We start from the raw sequence: 18,776 nt of genomic DNA on the forward strand, positions 1-18,776 counted from the left end.
ACAAGAGTGAAGCTGCTTACCTCCTAGTGTCTGGGAAGCAGAGAAGGAAGTAGAGTAAGGGCAATGGGGGGCAGTCAGGGACAAGATAGATCCTTGAAAGCACACCCTATTGATCCCCATTCTTGAAATAGTTCTTCACACCCTTGCACACACACACACACCCCACCCCCGATTCAGGCCCCAGTGGCTGAAAGCAAAGTAGAGGGCCTGCCTTCAAGGGTCTGCTCAAGAGTCAGGAGACTGGAGTCAGGAGAAATGAGCTCTCCGTGGTTCTGACGATGTGTGGGAACATATGCCCAGGGTCACCAATGTCTGTCCCTATCAGGAGTGAGGTCAAAACCAAGCTGAAAGGAGGAGGCAGACAGAGAGGCAGAGCAGAAGCCCCAGTGACACTGAAGCTTGCAACCAAACCAAGCAGGGCCAGCCAACTTCCGTATGTGCAGCTAGGTGACCTCCCTCAAGCCAGTTCAGCATGAACTCAGCAGTGGGGAACATTTGTACTCATTTATATTCAGTATAAAATAGTATTTTGGTCTGTTTATACTATAATGTTTTCAAATATGATTAGTTCACTTTCATAAAATTAATATCGATTTTAGTAAAATGTTTAATGAATTATAACACATTACATAACACACAAAACAAAAATATGGAGTGGGAGAGCTCTTGAAATAAGTGGAAAGAACAGAACGCAAAAATTATGTGATGTGCTATATTTTTATGTAGCTTTTGTTTGTAGGCTTTATGTTTCCCAATTAATTCAACCTAAAACTCAGATGGTAAACAACTCTATGTGTCCATAATGCGGTGAAATTTTTAACAGATGTTCAAGTCATCAGTCTTACCAAGCCACTTCGTGTGCTTCAACAGCACTCCAGTGTATTAACAAGTGGGCATCAAGAAAAGACTCAGTTTTATAAATACCTAAGTAAACTCAGGCTTGCTGGTTAATGCCAGAATTTGATATTATCTGTGTGAGGACATTATCAAAGATAAAACACATAAAATCTTTTTATGAGTGACCATTAACAGGATAGTTAAGAAAGGCATCCAGATTGGAAGAGTCCAAAGCTATTCTCTAGTCAGATATGACATAATTTTGTTGAAAATAGGTGCCTGTTAAGGGATGATTATCCAGATTGGGGAGGAACAGATGGCTAGGGTTACATTGCAGTGGTAAAGCATTTGCCTAGTTTGTGGAGGCCCTGAAATCGGGGAGGGAGAAGGGTGAGGAGTAACTTAAGGAATAAAGACAGTTCATTTAAAATAGTTTCGAAAACAAAACATTAGGAATATATTTAGCAGAAGGGTGAGACTTCTGTGCGAAAGCGTTAAATGTGCAAAGACCTCAAAACCCCAATAAGTCGGAAAATGTGTTCATGATGAACAAACTCGGTATCATTAAGATGGCAGCACTTCCCAGACCCATCCGTAGATTCACAGAACCTTTTCCGCCTTTATATTGCGGAGTAACATGCTGATCCTAAAATTATATGGGAAACTCATGATATGCACAATAGCCCAAAATTCCTGGAAACAACAAACAAAAAGACAGCAACTTTAGAGTATTTACTTCCCTATTTCAGATTTTCTTATAAGGCTCTCATAGTTTAGTCCTGGCTTATGACAAGGAGTCTTAAGTCAGTGAGCTGGAACCGAACATCCAGAAATGAGCCCTTTCATCTGTGGTTAACAACAATGAGGAAAGAACGTCCTTTCAGTGTATGGTCCTAGGGCCACTGGATACCAAACAGGATAAAGCTGTGCTCATTTTGGCAGCATGTACAATAAAATGAAGCAGTGCAGAGAAGATTAGCATGGCCCCTACACGGGGATGACATGCAGATTCACAAAGCATTCTGTTCTATTTTTTGTGATACTAAAAAAGAAAAATGAAACTTAATTCTTGCCTCCTGCCATATTGAAGAGTTAATTCCCAGTGGACCAGACACTTGAATATAAGAACTAAAATCTTGTGGTAGGAAGCCAGGCGTGATGGCACATGCCTGTAATCCCAGCATTCTGGGAGGCAGAGGCAGGTGGATCTCTGAGTTTCAGGCCAGACTGATCTACAAAATGAGTCCAGGACAGCCAAGGCTACACAGAAAAATCCTGTCTTGGGGCTGGAGAGATGGATGGCTCAGAAGTTAAGAGCACTGTTCTTCCAGAGGTCCTGAGTTCAATTCCCAGCAACCACATGGTGACTCACAACCATCTATACTGGGACCTGATGCCTTTCCCTGGCATGCAGGTGTACATGTGGTCAGAGTACTCATGTACATAAAGTAAATAAATCTTTAAAAATAAAAATAAAAAACAACTTGGGATTGGCAGTGATTGCTTAAATGTGAGACAAAAGACTCAGGGGACATGTAAATTAATAAGCCCTTACCAACCTTTGGCACTTCAGATAACACCATCATGGAGGTGAAGATGTACAGGCAGGTGGGTTAGGACTCCTGAAGCTCAGCATGGGGGAAGGCCCCATGTTACATTTGTCACAGACAGTGCAGTTGACCAGTCCACAGGAAGGGGGTTAGTATCAGTTGTCATTACAGGGTGGCTACAGTAAAGAACAGACAGTCAGAGATGTTGGCAAGGTGCTACTGTGATTGTACAGAAGCTGCTTTGGAAAACTCCCTAGTAGTGCTTTAGTGATCAAACATAGTTCAAATGTAGTCCAGCATGTCTTTCTGTCTGTCTTCTATCTCTACCCAAGAGCATTGAAAATTGGTGGCTATGCCAAGACATGCCTTTGAGTGTCCAATGTGGCTGTCAGTCAAAAGGTGGAAATAACTCAAACATACATCTGTGGATGAGTGAGAATACAAAATACACTCCAACCATACAGTTTATATTAATTTTGTCCTATATAGGAATGAAATACTGATCCATGTTATGAAAGCATGGATGAGCATTGGAAACATGCTAAGTGGAAGGCTAAACCTAAAGGTCAGGCATTCCATGACTTCATTGTTAGCATCTGGAGCAGTCAGGGCTGTGCCTGAATGGGAAGTAATCAGAGGCACAGGGTTTCTTTTTAGGTTGAGGAAATGTTTAAAGTTAAATAGTGATGCCTGTTGTGTAGCCTTGCAGGTGCACAAAAACCAAAGAAAAAGTAAATGGTCGTTTGTACAGGTCCTAGGTTCTATCCCCAATACCAAAATTAAGCAAAAGTTTACATTATGTAAATGTCAGTATTATACCTAACCTAAAAAGATGCTGTGGGGGGCAGGTATGATGACATTTATTTATTTGTGTGTGTGGTTTTGAATGTATGTGTGTGTGTGTTTAGAGGCATGCCACAGTGCATGTTTGTAGAAACCACAGGACAACTTGCAGGAGTTGGTTGTCTCCTTCTACACTGTGAGTTTCAGGAATATAACTCAGGTTTAGCTGATGAGCCATCCATCTCACCGGTGCTATGCTTGTTTCTCAAACAGTCGCACCCTGTAGCAAATAGTCTGACTACTCACTGTGTTGTTCAAGCTGGCCTGAAGCTCATGATCCTCCTGCCTCAGCTTTCTAAGTGCTGAGATTACAGATTATGTGCCATGATACTTTTCTCCTAAAATGGTATATTTTATGTACATCTTGCCAAATTTGTATCTTTCTGGAAAGGAAAAAGATCACTTTACAATTAAATATTTGTGGTTGAGTTTGATTTGTTTTCTTGCAGTAGTTTTTTTGTTATGTTACCCAAGCTGGTCTGGAACTCTAGGTTCAAGTCATCCTCCTGCCTCAGTCTTTGCATATCTTATATCTGGGACCATAGCTTCATGATTGTGCCTCACTTGGGTAGGAAATGCTCACTTTCAAGTCCAGACAGTCAAATGTTATCTTTGTTCCGAAGAGTTAGTCATCTTTTAGCATGGAGATCCGCCTAGGCCCTCTGTGCTAGAGCTGTGCAGCTGTGGCAGCAGCCTGCAATCACATCATCAGTACACACAATCGTTACTGACTTAGATTTAAATTTTCATCAGTACATTTTTTGGAAATATTTCTCTTTTTTTCCCTACATTATTCCCTTAAATTATCTACCTTCAAATCTTTTCAGTGGAACTCTTAACAGAGCATGTTTGCTGTGCCTTATGTTAGCACGCTATTTCTTCTGCACAGTTTGCCTCCTCACTGGCTAGACTTCTAGTCAGTGTTAACAGCGTGCACTCATGACCATTCCTCCTTGGAAACCTTTGTTTAGTTTATCTCCCAGAGCAAGAAGAGAACATGTCTCTTCAGCGTTTCCTTAATGATTGCCATCTCAGAATGGTTGGCTTCTTTCTTCCTGCTAGACTGCACCTCCCCAGCAAGTGGAGATTTTGTTGTATTCAGTGTTGCAGCCTAATGCCAAAGGGAAAACCCACCAGAAAGAGGATGACTCTTTCTCCAGTACAAAGACCTGCCAGACAGGAAACCTAAGCCTTTTGCCAGGTACCAGGCTCAGGTCTCTTATTTCTGTCCACTTAGATGGTTGAAATGTAAAGTTTATGACCCAGAAGACAGTACAAATGATAAAAATCTTGTTCTGTTCCTTGGGAACATATTTCTTCTCAGGTGTGTGTGTGTGTGTGTGTGTGTTTGAGAGAGAGGAGAGAGAGAAGAGTGTGAGAAAGAGAGAGAGATTGAGTGACTGAAATAAGATTACACTGTACTAAACTAGCCAGTCCATATCAAGTCCCTGTAAAAGTTGTCTTTGTCCCACTGTCTGCATGAATCATGACTTATTTAGCCATGCTTTCCTATTTGGCATTTAGGTTGTCTCTCGTTTGCCATTATTGACAATGTCAACATAGCTTTGCTAAATCTTTTACATTAGTGATTATTTCCTTAGGAATTCCCAGAAATTGACTTATTGGATCAAACACATGATTAAGCTGTTTGACACATGCTGTCAAGTTGTGCTTCAGGAAGATTACATGTCCTTGTGAGTTTGCAGTTTGTTCAGACTGCTGAGTGCACGTCACCTCTGTTGAGCTGCAATAGATTTCAGGATCTGGATGCCCAGTAAGAGGAAAGCTAATTTCAGCCCAGATACAACTAAGCTCCATCCATTTCCGGTGATTTGCAAGTGACCCTCTTGCATGTTTTCTTTCCTTCTTTCTTTTCCTTCCTTCCTTCCTTCCTTCCTTCCTTCCTTCCTTCCTTCCTTCCTTCCTTCCTTCCTTTTCTCTCTTCAGTTTTGTTTTTGTTTTTTTACTGTGTGTGTATGTGTGTTTTTCTACACTTATGTCTGAATACCACTTTCATGCCTGGTGACCACAGAGGCCAGAAAAGGGTATTGGATCACCTGGAAGTGGAGTTGCAGACAGTTGTAAGCTGCCATGTGAGTGCTGGAATTAAACCCAGATCCTCTAGAAGAGCAGCCAGCTCTTAACTGCTGAGTCATCTTTCCAGACACCCCCCCCCCCCCTTTTTTTTAATAGTGTGAACCACAGGGGCTTAGAGCATTTTTCTCTCTGTCTTTCTTGAAGCTCTGAGTCAACACTGTTAAAACTCTGGCCTATGTTGTTGTTCCAGAGAACACTGTCTCCAGAAGATATCATAGATAAGACATGCTGGATCTCAGATGTAGTCCAGTTAAACACAATCGATAAATGGAAACACTGATCATTCTCATTTGGCCAACAGCATTGTTTCCTTGGAAAATGGAAATAACATCATTCACCGCCCCTTCCCCCCAAAAAATGAGATCTAAAAACCTGACCAGCAAGTGACTGTTGGTTCTGAGTATGAGAGGCACATTGGGGTGGTCTGCTCCCACTCATTTCGCACCAGAAGAGTCATTTCTATGTTTTGGATCAAGGTGAAAACTGGGTTGGCAGTTGATGGTTTGCATTTTGCTCTTAAGAAGATGGTTTAAATTTATAGTTGTGGTTTTTTTTCTTTTATATCTCATGTCCTTCATTTCTGTTATCTATTTCCTGAGATCATTGCCTTTTTTAATAGTAACTTTATTCATTCAGTCATTTTCTGCTGTGTCCAGTCTTTTTTTACATCTTGTCTTTCTACTGTTTTAATCACTTATCAAATAAAAGGTCTTGCAAGCAAAACAGACCAGCAAGTGATAGAAAATAATTTCATAAATGTGTGCTTTAAGGAAAGAGCTAGGTAAACTTACATTGGGATATTGTATAGCCAAAGAATTTGTATCGTGGATAAAAAATTATGCAAGTTTTACTATGAATTCATAGAGGTATCCTTTAAAAGCTGAAGCACGCTCCTTTTCTCTTGTTCATCATGAGTGGCGGTGCCATGGCTGGTATCCCCCTTCTGCCTTCTTGTTTTTGAAATTGTCTTTAGAGTCTCTGGCTTTCTTCTGAGAAACTCTGAAGTATTAGAGGGTGTGGAGAAGAGGAAGATACTGCATGGATTATAGCTTTTGGCTTCTGTGTAAAAGATTTTAAAACTAGCAATCTCTATAAAATGTTTTATGTCTGTTGGGTGTTTTTAGATAGTAAGATAGAGAAGTAGAAGTAGGAATTTGACCATTTAACTGTCAAGCTGTAAAACCTTACCATAACCTGGATATTCATGTACTGAAAATTATAGAATTTAGTGTGTAGCATAGAATTTATTTTGAGTTTCAGTTACATTTGTGTTTATGCGCGAGTATGGTAGACTTGTTTGCCAATTGGCATTTCTTACCACTGCATGGAGTCAGGTTACTGAGGTGTTGAATAATCTAAACATTCCAAATGAGTGCTTGGTTCTAAGGTGCTCATCCTGTGAGTGAGTGTTTGGTAGGAAATGCATGTGTAAGCAGCTGTGTGCAGGCTCTTTAAACTGGTTCTCCAGTCTTAGTCATCTAACCTGGTGCAATCTCATTGCAGGAGAATGACATCTTGGGCTGGGAGAAAGGAGCTTATAAGAAATGGGGAAGGAGTAAGAAGAAGTGCTCTGATCTAACACTAGAGGAGATGAAAAAGCAGGCTGCTGTCCAGTGTCTGCGCTCTGCTTCTGATGAAGTAAGTTTGTGTTTTCTGATGCTTAGGGGCAGTGGGGTACTCTTAGAAGTTTATACACACAATAACTTGACAAAAACAACCTAGAAATAAACAACTCATCTCACCACTGATAGGTGAATACATTTACCTTATATACTCTTTCTTTTTTTTTTTTTGTATATTGGGATTTTACTTTTTAGTTTTGTTTTTTTTTTTGTTGTTGTTGTTGTTGTATGGTCTCGGCTATACTGAACTCCCTTTGAAGACCAGGTTGCCCTTGAACTCACAGTGATCTGCTTCCCTCTGCTTCCCTGAGTGTTGGGATTAAAGGCGTGTGCCACCATGCCCTGCTTGTTTTGTTTTGCTTGTATCCCTGGCTGGCCTGGAACACAATATGTAGTCCAGGCTGGCCTCAGACTCAGAGGCATTCACTTGCCTTTGCTTTCTGAGTGCTGGGATTAAAGGCGTGCACACCAAGCATGCACCTACATTTTGTTTTATAAAATATGTTTTTGGGTTGGGGTGTGGTGGCACACGCCTTTAATCCCAGCACTGGGATGCAGAGGCAGGCGATCTCTGGGTTTAAGGCCAGCCTGGTCTACAAAGTGAGTCACAGGATAGCGAGGGCTACAAGGAGAATCCCTGTCTTGAAAAACAAAACTAAACTAAAAAGCAATAAACTAACCAAAATATATAAAAATATTTTTGTATGTAACACTCTTAGTGAATACACCCCATTGTTTTTTCTTTTTTAATTATTTTTATTTCATGTGTGTTGGTGTCTTTGCCTGCATGTATAACTTTGTGAAGGTTTCAGGTCCTCTGGAACTGGAGCTACAGACAGGTGTGAGCTGCCATGTGGTTGCTGGGAACTAAACCCCAGTCCTCTGGAAGAAAGTCAGTGCTCTCAACCACTGAGCCATCTCTCCAGCCCCACACCATTGTTTTAAACTCAGGTCCTTGAGTGTGCTGGGTGAGAGCTCTGCTACTGACCTATATATCCCAACCCTATATTCTTAAAAAAGAAAAAAAATATATTTCATCCATTGTTATTTTAAATTGCATTTCATCAAATAATATTCCAACAGCATTTTAACATAGTGGTCACTGTTGCATAGTTGATTATCTTGATTCTCACCGTGCGGCCTGGAGTGCTATGTGTGGGGCCTTCTATCATGCCTGTGCTATTTTGCATGTGTTCCTAGAAGTGAGCTAGAACTTCTTAGGGGCTGAATACCATACTTGTTTATAATTTGGATTTTTTGTTTTCTTTTTTAGAAAATGAGCTTAGTTTATAATTTTTCTTTTAGATTTATTTATTTATTATGTCTACAATGTTCTGTCTGCATGTATACCCGCATGCCAGGAGAGGGCACCCGATCAAATTATAGGTGGTTTTGAGCCGCCTTGTGGATGCTGGGAATTGAACTCAAGACCTGGATGAGCAAGCAGTGCTCTTAACCTCTGAGCCATCTCTCCAACCCTTAGTTTATTTTTTAAAGCTCTTTATATAAAACAAATTCTGCTAAATTTGCTTCAGAATATGATTGTCTGTTTAAACAAATACTATCAATTCTTACTTTGTCACCACTCTTAAGATGAACTCTCTGAAGTGTAACTACTTGAAATGGTTTTGTGATGAGATGGTACAGCTTTTAAATATCATTACAATGGAAGGTTGAATTGAGAGGATTCCAGCCTCCAAACTTTCTTCCTAAACCAAGGTATCCTGTGGTCTGATGCTGTCATAGGCAGTTTGCTCATCTGGTATCGTGTTTGTTTACTCTTTTGACTGCACCTGCTGCACATGCCTTTTAATACTTACTTGCTCTGTGTTAGTCCTTGTCCCAGTCTGTCCTGTCCTCTCATGCCCACCTCCCACTGTGTTCTCAGCCGACTCACAAATGTCCGTAAAAACCTGCTTTTCTGCCTGGGTATTCTTCATACTTGTGCAGCATGTTATGTTACAACCGCTAATCCTAGAATTCATCTGTTAATCTGATTGCTGCTTAGAGGCACGGATGGTATCTCTCCTCCCCTCCCCTTCCTCCCCTCCCCTTCCTCCCCTCCCTTCCCCTCCCCTCCCCTTCTTTTCTTCCCTTCCTCCCTTCCTTCCTGAATGTAGATGTTATTGAATTTCTCTAGAACTAAGTTGAGTATTTGTTAAGACTCCCTCCTGTCATGGGAATTCTCTCTTCAGCTCTTTTTCTCTCCTCCTCCCTTCGGACTTTTTAAAGTCTAGATTGCCTGAAGTTGCTGCTCATGTACCACGTCCTCTGGGGATAGGAATTTAAAAGCTGAAGCTTCTGTGGATAGTGCTAGTTACTTCTCTCCTGTAATCATGACATTGCAGAAGCAAATTTAGAGAGGAAGTGTTGGATTTAGGGATTAGAGTCCATCCTGGTGGCACAGGCATGGTGTGGAGCTGATCGTCTGGGGCCAGGAGAACATGATGCCTGCTTTTTTAGTTTTTGGAGGATCAGGAGGCAGAAGCTTGGCCAGGCTTCTGCTTTCAAAGACCTCTCCTAGGCACCATCTTCCAAAGGCTCCATAGCTTTGTAACATGGTGCTACTAGCCAGGGGGGATGTCCTGTAACATGAGCCCTTGACAGGCTTTCCAGAGTCACATCAAAATATATGGCTCTCTATCATAGTGAGAAGTGCATAACTCAACGAAAACATCCTCCATCTAAATAAAAAATAGAATATATACAGAGAGAGAGAGAGAGAGAGAGAGAGAGAGAGAGAGAGAGTACAGTGAGATACAGGAATGTTTCATTGAAGCTGGAAGAATAAAGGCCTCAAGAGGGCCGTGGACTAAGAACTGTGAACAGGGGCTGGAGAGATGACTCAGTGGTTAAGAGCACTGGCTGCTCTTCCAGAGGACCTGAGTTCAATTCCCAGCAATCACATGGTGGCTCTTCTATAGTGAGATCTGGTGCCCTCTGCTGGTGAGAAAAAGACCCTGCTAGGCTGTGCATGTGTCTACCCCTCCTGTGATGAAGTGTAGTATGGACAGCAGAGAAAGATGGTGTGATTAGACAGTCTCAGGAGTGGGTTGATAAAGTGACATGGAGCTTGTAAAGGAATTGTTGAGCATTTCAGAATGTAAAGTGCCTGTCTGGATACTTTTTCACATTATAAGAAGAGAGACAACAACCAGGAAGTCCAAGAGCTCAGACTACTCACAGCGGTAGTGTTATCTTCACAGCCCTGTCTGGGATCTGGCGTTGTCCTCCTGGGTGCATGGCTGGAACTGATAGTCTTTCTAAGAGTCTCTGGCTTTCTTCTGAGACACTCTGAAGTATTGGAGGGTTTGGAGAAGAGGATGATACTGCATGACTTAAATGATTATGGCTTTTGGCTGCTGTGTGATGAGGCTGGCTGGCTGGGCGAAGAGCAGATGAAATCAGTGAAGAACCTGTGTGGAGGCAGGGGATCGTGGATTGGAGAGAATCCTGTACTACAGTGAGACTGTCTGAAAAAGCAAGGCAAAGCAGTGGCTGTTGTAGCGGCCCAATACAGATGAAGCAGTTGGACTCTGTATTGAGGACAGCTGACCAGATTAGATGAGGGCAGAGAAAAGGAAAACAGTCCAGGAAGAAGACAAAGGTCTGTGGTCTGAGCACCTTTGGAAGTGGAGTTTCTTGCGTGTGGGGAAGGGAACCACAGGAAGGCACATGTCTGAGTGGGTGGGGTGCAGAACTGGTGGAGCATCTCCCTGAGACCCTGAGGTGCAGGTGACTGACTGCATATCTAGGTTTGGTTGGCTGAATGGCTTTGGGCATCAGAGGCCTTAAATAGTAGAATGTTTTCATGCTACTATGTAGCTTGGAGCCTGTCTATCAAGAAAAAATGGAAAATTGAGGTTTCTGGAGAAATTTCTGATCTTTCAAATGTTGAAAAGAGAGGACATGAGAAAAGAAACAAGAAGAAAAGGAGAGGCTGTCCTAAAACTCTGCAAGTTCAGTGAGCAAAGGACATAAAAATAGGCTTGTGTGTGGCTACAGTGTAGGGAGCAGGATGAAGGCAGTCCTTGGCGTGCCCCGAGCTTGGGCCTCGTGCCCTCTTCTCCCTTTCCCATGCTTGCCTTCAATACTTAGGATTAGTTTGCATGTTCTTCAATCTCATATAAATGGCATCATATTATATTTGTTTTGCAACTTGCTCTTAAATGTTTATAATTTTATTTTTAGTCATTTTATTCTTTTCATTGTTTTACTAATGCATCTTTCTACCTTTCCTATCATTGGCCATTGGTGTTTCCCTCCTCTCCTATAGTCTGTGTGTCTGTGGGTTGTTTTTTGTTTGTTTGTTTGTTTTGTTTTGTTTTTTAGTAGTATCTCACTATATAGCTAGGTCTGGCTGTTTTGGAACTCACAGAGACCTACCTGCTTCTGCCTTCCAAGTGCTAGAATTAAATGTATATTCCATCACATAGATAGGCTCATGTATATTCTTTGCAGTACCTTTTTCAGCCTATGTGCTGAGGCATTGGGTCACTAAATTAAAGCCTTAGATTCCAGTATTTGACAAAAAAGCTATGGCCCTGGCCAGGAGGAAATGTAAGCTTTCTTTGTGCAATCATTTTTATGCATGTTAGTGCCCTTCCCTAGTCACTTTTTATTGATGAAAGTGTCTGCTCCAGCCAGGCATGGTGGATCATATTTGTAATCACAGCATTTGGGAAGTTGGGGCAGGAAGCTGGTGAGTATGTCCGTCTAGGCTACAAAGTAAGACCTGTGTCAAAAATTAATTAATAAATAAATCAGCAAGATTCATGCATATATATAAACCTAGGGCATGCATGTACTAGGCAGGTTCTCTATCACTGAGCAGTGTGCTGCCCCAGATTGAACCTGTCCTCATCTGTCTTCTTTGTACCACCCCAGCAGTGTGCAGCCTGTGCCCTAGACCTTTGTCCTCCCTGCATATGGCACATGTTCAATCAGCAGCTGCTTCTCTCCTAATCTGTACCCTTTCTAAAGAGCAGGTGGTGTAAGAGCTGGAGGCACTCTGGAGGTCCTCTTGTGTTCAAAGATGGGAAGTGTCATCTTCACTGGGGCTTTAGAGCAAAGAGCCTTTTGGTTTGGGGATTTTAAAATCTTACGCTGCTTCTTGGCTCTGCTCTGTGCTCAGTCTTCTCAGTCGGTGGTCTTGTGTTCACTAGCTAGCAGTGACAGTTCTACATTTTGTAAAGGTTGTAAATCCTTCAGACATTAAAGTATGAAGTTGGTCCTTGGCTCTCTAGTGAAGTGTCACCATAGCCATTCTTTTCATACTTTACCTGAGTTTCTTTCCATTCTCCTTCCAGCTCTGCTATAGAAATTACAGATTCTAATCCATAAAAATTAAAGAAGATCCTGTGCAGAGTGGGGCTGAAACTGCTATATTTGATTCAGCTCTGAAGGTTAGCGGAATTTGCTGGGAAATTCTGCTGGTCTTGTTCCTGGTTTCATGCAGCTACAATGGGATAGCAATGATTCCTGTCCTCACAGGACTGGTGCCTTAGCAGGCATGCTCTATGGAGCTAGGAGTTGACATTCTAAAAGCACATTACTTTGTTCTTGGGAGGGGGTACATACTAAGGAGCAAGTGCTGGATGACATGACTCACTTAAAGTACTGGAGTGAGGGGCTGCCTTCTGGAACTGATGTTCTGGAGAGACCAAGGAGAGTCTGGTTGTGAGATATTGGGCTCCACTGAGAAAAAGCATGAGACTACCTGTCTCTTGTTGTTGCTTGCTGGCCAGACACTGGCTCACGGGAGGATGATCCAACATCAGAAAAACAGAATAAGCAAGAGACAAGACCCTCTCTTACATTCTAAGTATGACAGTAAATATGAAAATGGAAGGCTTGGAGTATGCAGCTATGGCACTAGGAAGAACAAAGGAACAAGGAGGTGAGGGGCCACCCAGCATAGGAAGTCCAATAATCAGCTACCGCAAGTGTCTTCCAGATCTGGCACTGAGGCTGGGATAGGTAAGTGGCTTATGTGGGGTCACATAGCTTACCATAGCTTTAGACCCAGATCTCTTTGAGTTAGTTCACTGTGCCATGTTCAAATGAAAGTGAAGACTGTGCTTTCAGCTGGGTGGTAGTGGCCTGTATCTTTAATTCCAGCAGTTGGGAGGCAGAGGCAGGTAGATCTCTGTGAGTCCGAGGCCAGCCTGGTTTACATATTGAGTTCCAGGACAGCCAGGACTACATAGAGCCCTGTCTTGAAAAAGAAAACAAGAATGTGCTTTCATACTGGCTGCTTACTAGTAGGGCTTAGGGTTACCCAGCTCACACTTGGGGACTATCTAGTGAGTTCTTCATGAACAGATCATCTTAAGATTCTTAATGCAGGACTCTCCTTGCAGCTGCAGCCTGGGGGCAGAGTCCAGAGCTGCGGCGGCAAATCATGGCTGGCCAAGCTTTTAGAAAGTTCCTTCTGCTCTTTGACCAAGTATTGGTTGAAAGGAGGGCCACCGAAACTATAACCAAAGGTAGCATTATGCTTCCAGAAAAGTCTCAAGGAAAAGTATTGCAAGCAACAGTATAGTGGCTGTGGGATCAGGCACAAAAGGAAAGGGTGGAGAGATTCAAGTGGTCAGTGTGAAGGTTGTAGACAAAGTTCTTCTCCCAGAGTATGGAGGCACCAAAGTCTAGACGACAAGGATTATTTCTTATGTAGAGATGGTGACATTCTTGGAAAGTATGTGGACTGAAATCACTGTTGAAATGCTGTCACATGAAGCTGCCCATTCCACCGATGCTCTGAACTATTTCATCCTGTAAATAATTTCATTGCCTCCCTTTTATAATAAACTGATGATGCCTAAAGAAAAAAAAAAAGAGAAAAGAGAGAGAGATTCTTAATGCAGTTACAAAGTCGCTGGGTGTGGAGAAGGCAGACAGTGAGACCGGGCCAGTCACCTATTCCTGACTGATACAGCCTCAAATTGAGAAACACAGGATTCATGGAGAGTGGAATATGTCAGAAAATGCTGTGGGGTTAGAAGCAAGGGACAAAGAAAACCTCTTAAAAGCAGCAGTTGTAAGCTGTGGGCAGACTCGATTTGCATCATTGAGTAACAGACCTAACCTTGTCATGCAGTCACCAGCAGAGGAGGACAGAGGCTGAGACCAGGCCAAGGAGGCAGTGGAGAGCAGCCCACAGGATACTTTGTCTGCTAGAGGCAGCCTTGCTTGTTGCACAGGCTGACACTGATAGTGCCCCAGCTCAGCCTCTCAGGTCTCCCTCCAAATTCAGGTTATCAGTCACTGAAGGCAGTTTTGAAGGAGTGAACATACACAGTTTAGAAATGACACTGATACTTAAGTGTCCTGGGTGGTAATGGGCTCTGATAGGTGCATCGCCTATGTGCTTAACTAGGTAAACTTTGAGAGAGACTGGAGGTATTCTTGGCTTTATAGAGCTAGAGCAATGGGCATATCCTTTGATTTACATGTGTATGGCAGGCATAGAGACCCCAATCGCAAATACATCCCACTTAACTCTGTTCCCAGAGAAGTAAGAGATAGTACCTTGTGACTTCTAGGACAGGTCCTTCTTCTCCATGTGACCTACCTGGCATGTAGGCTGCCTGTACCACTTGTTTACTTGGTGAGAGTTCATGATTGTCCAGTGAGTGTCCAGCAGTGCTTCCAGGGGCTGCCTTCTACATAGGTCCTCACATGACTCTCCCCTGTGCAGTTCAGAGTGTTCTTGCTCTGCAGAGCACTTCCCACAGGTTTGGGACATTTGATGGATGAGGATGCTCATAGTAAGGAGAGGCCAGGCAGAGTGCCACAGCAGAGCCACAGCGTCTTCTGTCCACAGGGGTTCCTGTAGGATTTCTAGAACACAGGTACACACTAACCTTTGTTCCTTTTAAAGAAGCTTTTAGCTATGTATGTTCCAGCACTCAATGGGTATGATAGACTACTAAAATATAATTATTAAAAATTATAATAGCTTGTATCATAGGTAGAAATGGAGATTTCATTAGTAGCAGTTTTAAATAAACTATAGACTATTTGCCAGCACACGATGGTACATTTGGATGCCTTTATGCTTCTCATTTTGCTATTAGGATACCATGGTGACCTAATGATTGTTAAAAAAAATAACTAGAGTAGGTTCAGTTCCTAATACTATTTAAAAAAAAAAACAAACCAAACCATGTACATGGAGGTGTATGTGTTTCTGTGTGTGTGTGCATGCGCGTACGTAGGATAGCATAGTAACTAAGGAAAGAAAACAGAAGCCTGTCAGTAAATCTTGATTCACAGACACGAAGGAGTAAGGCACTGTTTCTTATGCTGCATGTATTTTAAAACATAGGTATTTTTATATAAAGGGATATATATATATATATGTGCATATACTCTCACTATGAATGAGTGGTAGTATATGGTATATTGCTTGCATGTATAACTAGTTTATACTGACTACAAGATAGCATGAATCCCCTGCTCACAAATTGTCATGGCCATTCTATAGGTGTGGGAATGGTAGCCTGTTTTAGAGGTTGTAAGGAGTTTGTAAGCAGTCCCCAGAGAGAGGTTCCACGTTCTGCACTGGAGACAGCTCCAGGTTTGCAAGCAGTGACACAGGCTTGTTGTACAAGACAGTATGCGGCGTGTCAGGTGACACCCGTGTTAGTTTCAGGATCTTGGAGAAATAAGACTGTAATTGCCGGCCTCCTCACACCTTGACCATTATGGTAAGCAGATCTCAACAATGGGATTGTGCAGTCTATTACTGTTGACCTTATTGCCTGCCTGCTTTTTAGAGCTGTAAGAGGCAGCTGCAGCTGTCCTCCAACCCGTTTTCTCCTTTCCCTCTTAAAGACTAGGACATTTTGTAGATAGAAAGAAACTGTGATATTTACAATTTACCTTCCTAACTGTAGTCTTTTGTAGTCTTTTTCTTGTAACTAACACTCTATAAGGGAGCTTTTTTTTTTTTTTTTTTTTTAAGGGATATTTGCCACACTTTGCTGAGTCATTTTGAGTTCAGCGAATGGGTAAAATTTATTTTTAGCCCCTGGAGGTGCAGAGCAGAGCTGAGACACAGGGATTCTGGCAGCTCTGCCCAGCTGTATCCTTTCAAAGAGACAAGATCCCACCCGAACATAACTTGTCACTGACTAAATCCAAAATTTCTAAGAAACACTGTTACTCGTCCATCCATTGTACAAGATTTTTTCTCTTTTTTTGCAAAAAAAGTTGAGAATTTGGAATGAGTAAAAGATCATGTGCTTGTTTTTGTTTCCGGTGCACATTTTCTTTGAGGTTTGACTCATTTTATCCTCAGTTCAAGAAAGTTACAGAAAAGATCAGTTCCAGATCCTTTCTCTCCCTCCCTGTATGCACATGCCAGTGGAACTCGTGGGAGTCTATTCTTTTCTTGTACCATGTCGGTCCTAGGTATTGAACTCCAGTTGTCAGGCTTGGTGCCAAGTACCTTTACCACCAGCTAACCACCACGGGCCCTCTTGCATTTCTTTATAGCGCAATAGTTGTGTCTGTCTTTTAAAATGACCTAGAGCTTCCGTGTATGTTTTCAGCATTGACCTTGTTCTGTATTCTGTATGGCTCTTTCTGCAGGAGTTGTGAGAGTTCACTTTTAAAACTAAATGGGAAGGAAGAGAAAGAGGAGGAAGAGTACCTGCTTTATTTTCTTTAGGCTCTAATCTCCTAGAGGAGGACTAAGGTGTTTTTGTAACCTTTCTGTTGAGTTTGAATAAAACCATAATTACAAAGAATCTTGATACTTTTTTTGTGGGTGACTGACTTTTGTCCACTGATGGATACTCAGATCCTTGATCTGCTCTACTGAGCACAACAGAAGCCGGAGGTGAATTCACATTGCCACATTTTATCAATAAGTCCCACATAAATGTCTTCATTAGTAAGAGGTTTACACTGGGCTGGCTTTACAAGTGGACTGTTTTTGAACTCTGGGATTCATTTAAGAATTGATAATGTACTCCTTTTGGAACATGGAAGATGTGTCCTTGGTAGTAACGTAAAATGTGTCTTCTCTGTACCCGGTGGTAAGCTGACTCTCTCTGTCTCATACAGAGCTCTGGAATCGAAACTTTAGTGGAGGAGCTCTGCTGCAGACTGAAAGACCTACAGAGTGAGCAAGGTGAGCTCTGGGGCCACCACCATAGCTCTGCGGGGTGCATTCCTGTCGCCCTCTGCTATGCAAGAGGCTTGGGGAGGTCTTTATGGCCACATGAGAAATCCCTGCTCCCCAAGAAGGGCTGTAATCCACAGGTACCCTCTCAGACATGAAGGAACCTCTGTCTTCATTTGAGTATTTTGGGTAGGCCAATGTGCCAGGCTCATTTGGTCATTTGAATTTCTGTACAGGACCTCAGGTGTGCTCTTCAGGACCACAGGAAGTGGCTGCAAACTCAGAAACCTTGTTCCTGACCTTGTTGGGGTCATTGTGCAGCACACATCCTTGAAGCCTTTTGTTATTGACAAGCTTGTTTTTAATTTAAGGCACTATCCTGGACCAAGCACAGTGGATAGCCTTTGTTTCTGTTGGCATTGAAGCACAAATGTGCTTACCTACGTGTTAAGTCACAGATCTAAATGTAATAAGGAACTTCCTTCCTTTACAGATCAGTATTAATCAAATGAGTCAATACAAAGTCCAGGAGTCAGAATTTTGTGAGAAAATATTTTTGGAATCTGAACAGATGTTCAGTCCTTCTGGTCTAATTAATAAGTACACGTGGAATGTCAGGCTCTCAGTTAAGAGCCTCCAAGTACCATTGGTGATGAGATACAGGGCTCTTACTCAGCCTGCAGCCAGGTGCTTCTGTTGGTTAGCCAAAGAGTGCCTCTGCACACTCAGTAGGTCAGTGTTTATTAAAGAGGCACACTGGCATGGAGTTCTCTGTGTAAGCACAAAAGTCTGTATCGTATCTGATCAAAATTACTTGAGAAATGTTTTAAAGTATAGCGTTTATTAATTGGATATGTGATAACTTTTTCTGAATTTTTGTTTTATAACAGAAGAGAAGATTCACAAAAAGTTAGAGGAGTCTCCCTCTCCAGAGGCAGAGTTGTCCCCTACAGCAAAGGATCAAGTGGAAATGTATGTACGACTATACTTATGAAGCATGAAGTATGCATTGTTAAAACCAGACTACTGCATGTTTTCCATGTCTGTCATTTCTATGATTTCTTAATTTAGAAAACACATTGAGCACGTAAATGCTTCATACTGAGTATGAAAGTGAGTAAGATGGTCGAGTTTTATAATGTGTATGTAGTCAGCACTTGTGAAGTGAAGGAAACTGAGACGGCTGCTGTTTACTAAAGCCACCTGTAAAGTAGCATGTTTGAAACTGACATACAGTCTTTGAGACAGGTATAAGAAATCATGCTCATGCCTATTCATAGACAAGAAAACTGAGTTTCCATTATCAACCACACAGGACCCAACCAGACTTGTTCCCTGTATCTTTGGTTCATCTGTTGTAAGTGATTAATACTAAAATAACTATATTACAAATAGACATCCTTGCTATGCATTTTTATTTTAATCTTCTCAATCTCTAATGAAGAAAAAATTGCATTTATTTGGTTGTAGTATAAGGGTAACATTATCAGTAGAGATCAGGAATAGTATGAAAAAAGTACAAAACAGCACATTAATAAGTTTAATATTGATTACATGTTGAAGTGATAATATAATCTCAATAAGCTTGTAGAATTAATTTCACCAGTTTCTACTTAGACTTATAATATGGCTGGTAGAATGTTAAAAACTATATATGGGGTTAGAGAGATGGTTCAGCACTTAAGAGTATTTGCT

At 41.8% G+C, this 18,776-nt stretch overlaps 1 protein-coding gene, 1 non-coding gene and 1 pseudogene across 8 annotated transcripts in view; all 3 read left to right on the plus strand.

Moving 5' to 3' along the window:
* The window catches only part of Kiaa0232 (KIAA0232 ortholog), a 67,583-nt gene that overhangs the window by 31,194 nt on the left and 17,613 nt on the right, over positions 1–18,776 (plus strand). For all 7 annotated transcript variants that reach the window (XM_060365422.1, XM_060365423.1, XM_060365424.1 and 4 more), the window contains exons 3-5: positions 6,831–6,965; positions 17,024–17,090; positions 17,972–18,053. In XM_060365422.1, coding sequence (XP_060221405.1) covers positions 6,831–6,965; positions 17,024–17,090; positions 17,972–18,053 — 284 coding nt within the window. The remainder of the gene's footprint in view (positions 1–6,830; positions 6,966–17,023; positions 17,091–17,971; positions 18,054–18,776) is intronic.
* On the plus strand, positions 1,764–1,869 carry LOC132646963 (U6 spliceosomal RNA). The gene has a single exon (XR_009585285.1). It is a non-coding gene; the product is annotated as a U6 spliceosomal RNA (small nuclear RNA).
* LOC132646726 (10 kDa heat shock protein, mitochondrial-like) lies at positions 12,313–14,987 on the plus strand (annotated as a pseudogene).

The sequence above is a fragment of the Meriones unguiculatus genome, chromosome 12 (genome assembly GCF_030254825.1).
Source record: "Meriones unguiculatus strain TT.TT164.6M chromosome 12, Bangor_MerUng_6.1, whole genome shotgun sequence".
In the NCBI taxonomy this organism is placed as follows: domain Eukaryota; kingdom Metazoa; phylum Chordata; class Mammalia; order Rodentia; family Muridae; genus Meriones; species Meriones unguiculatus.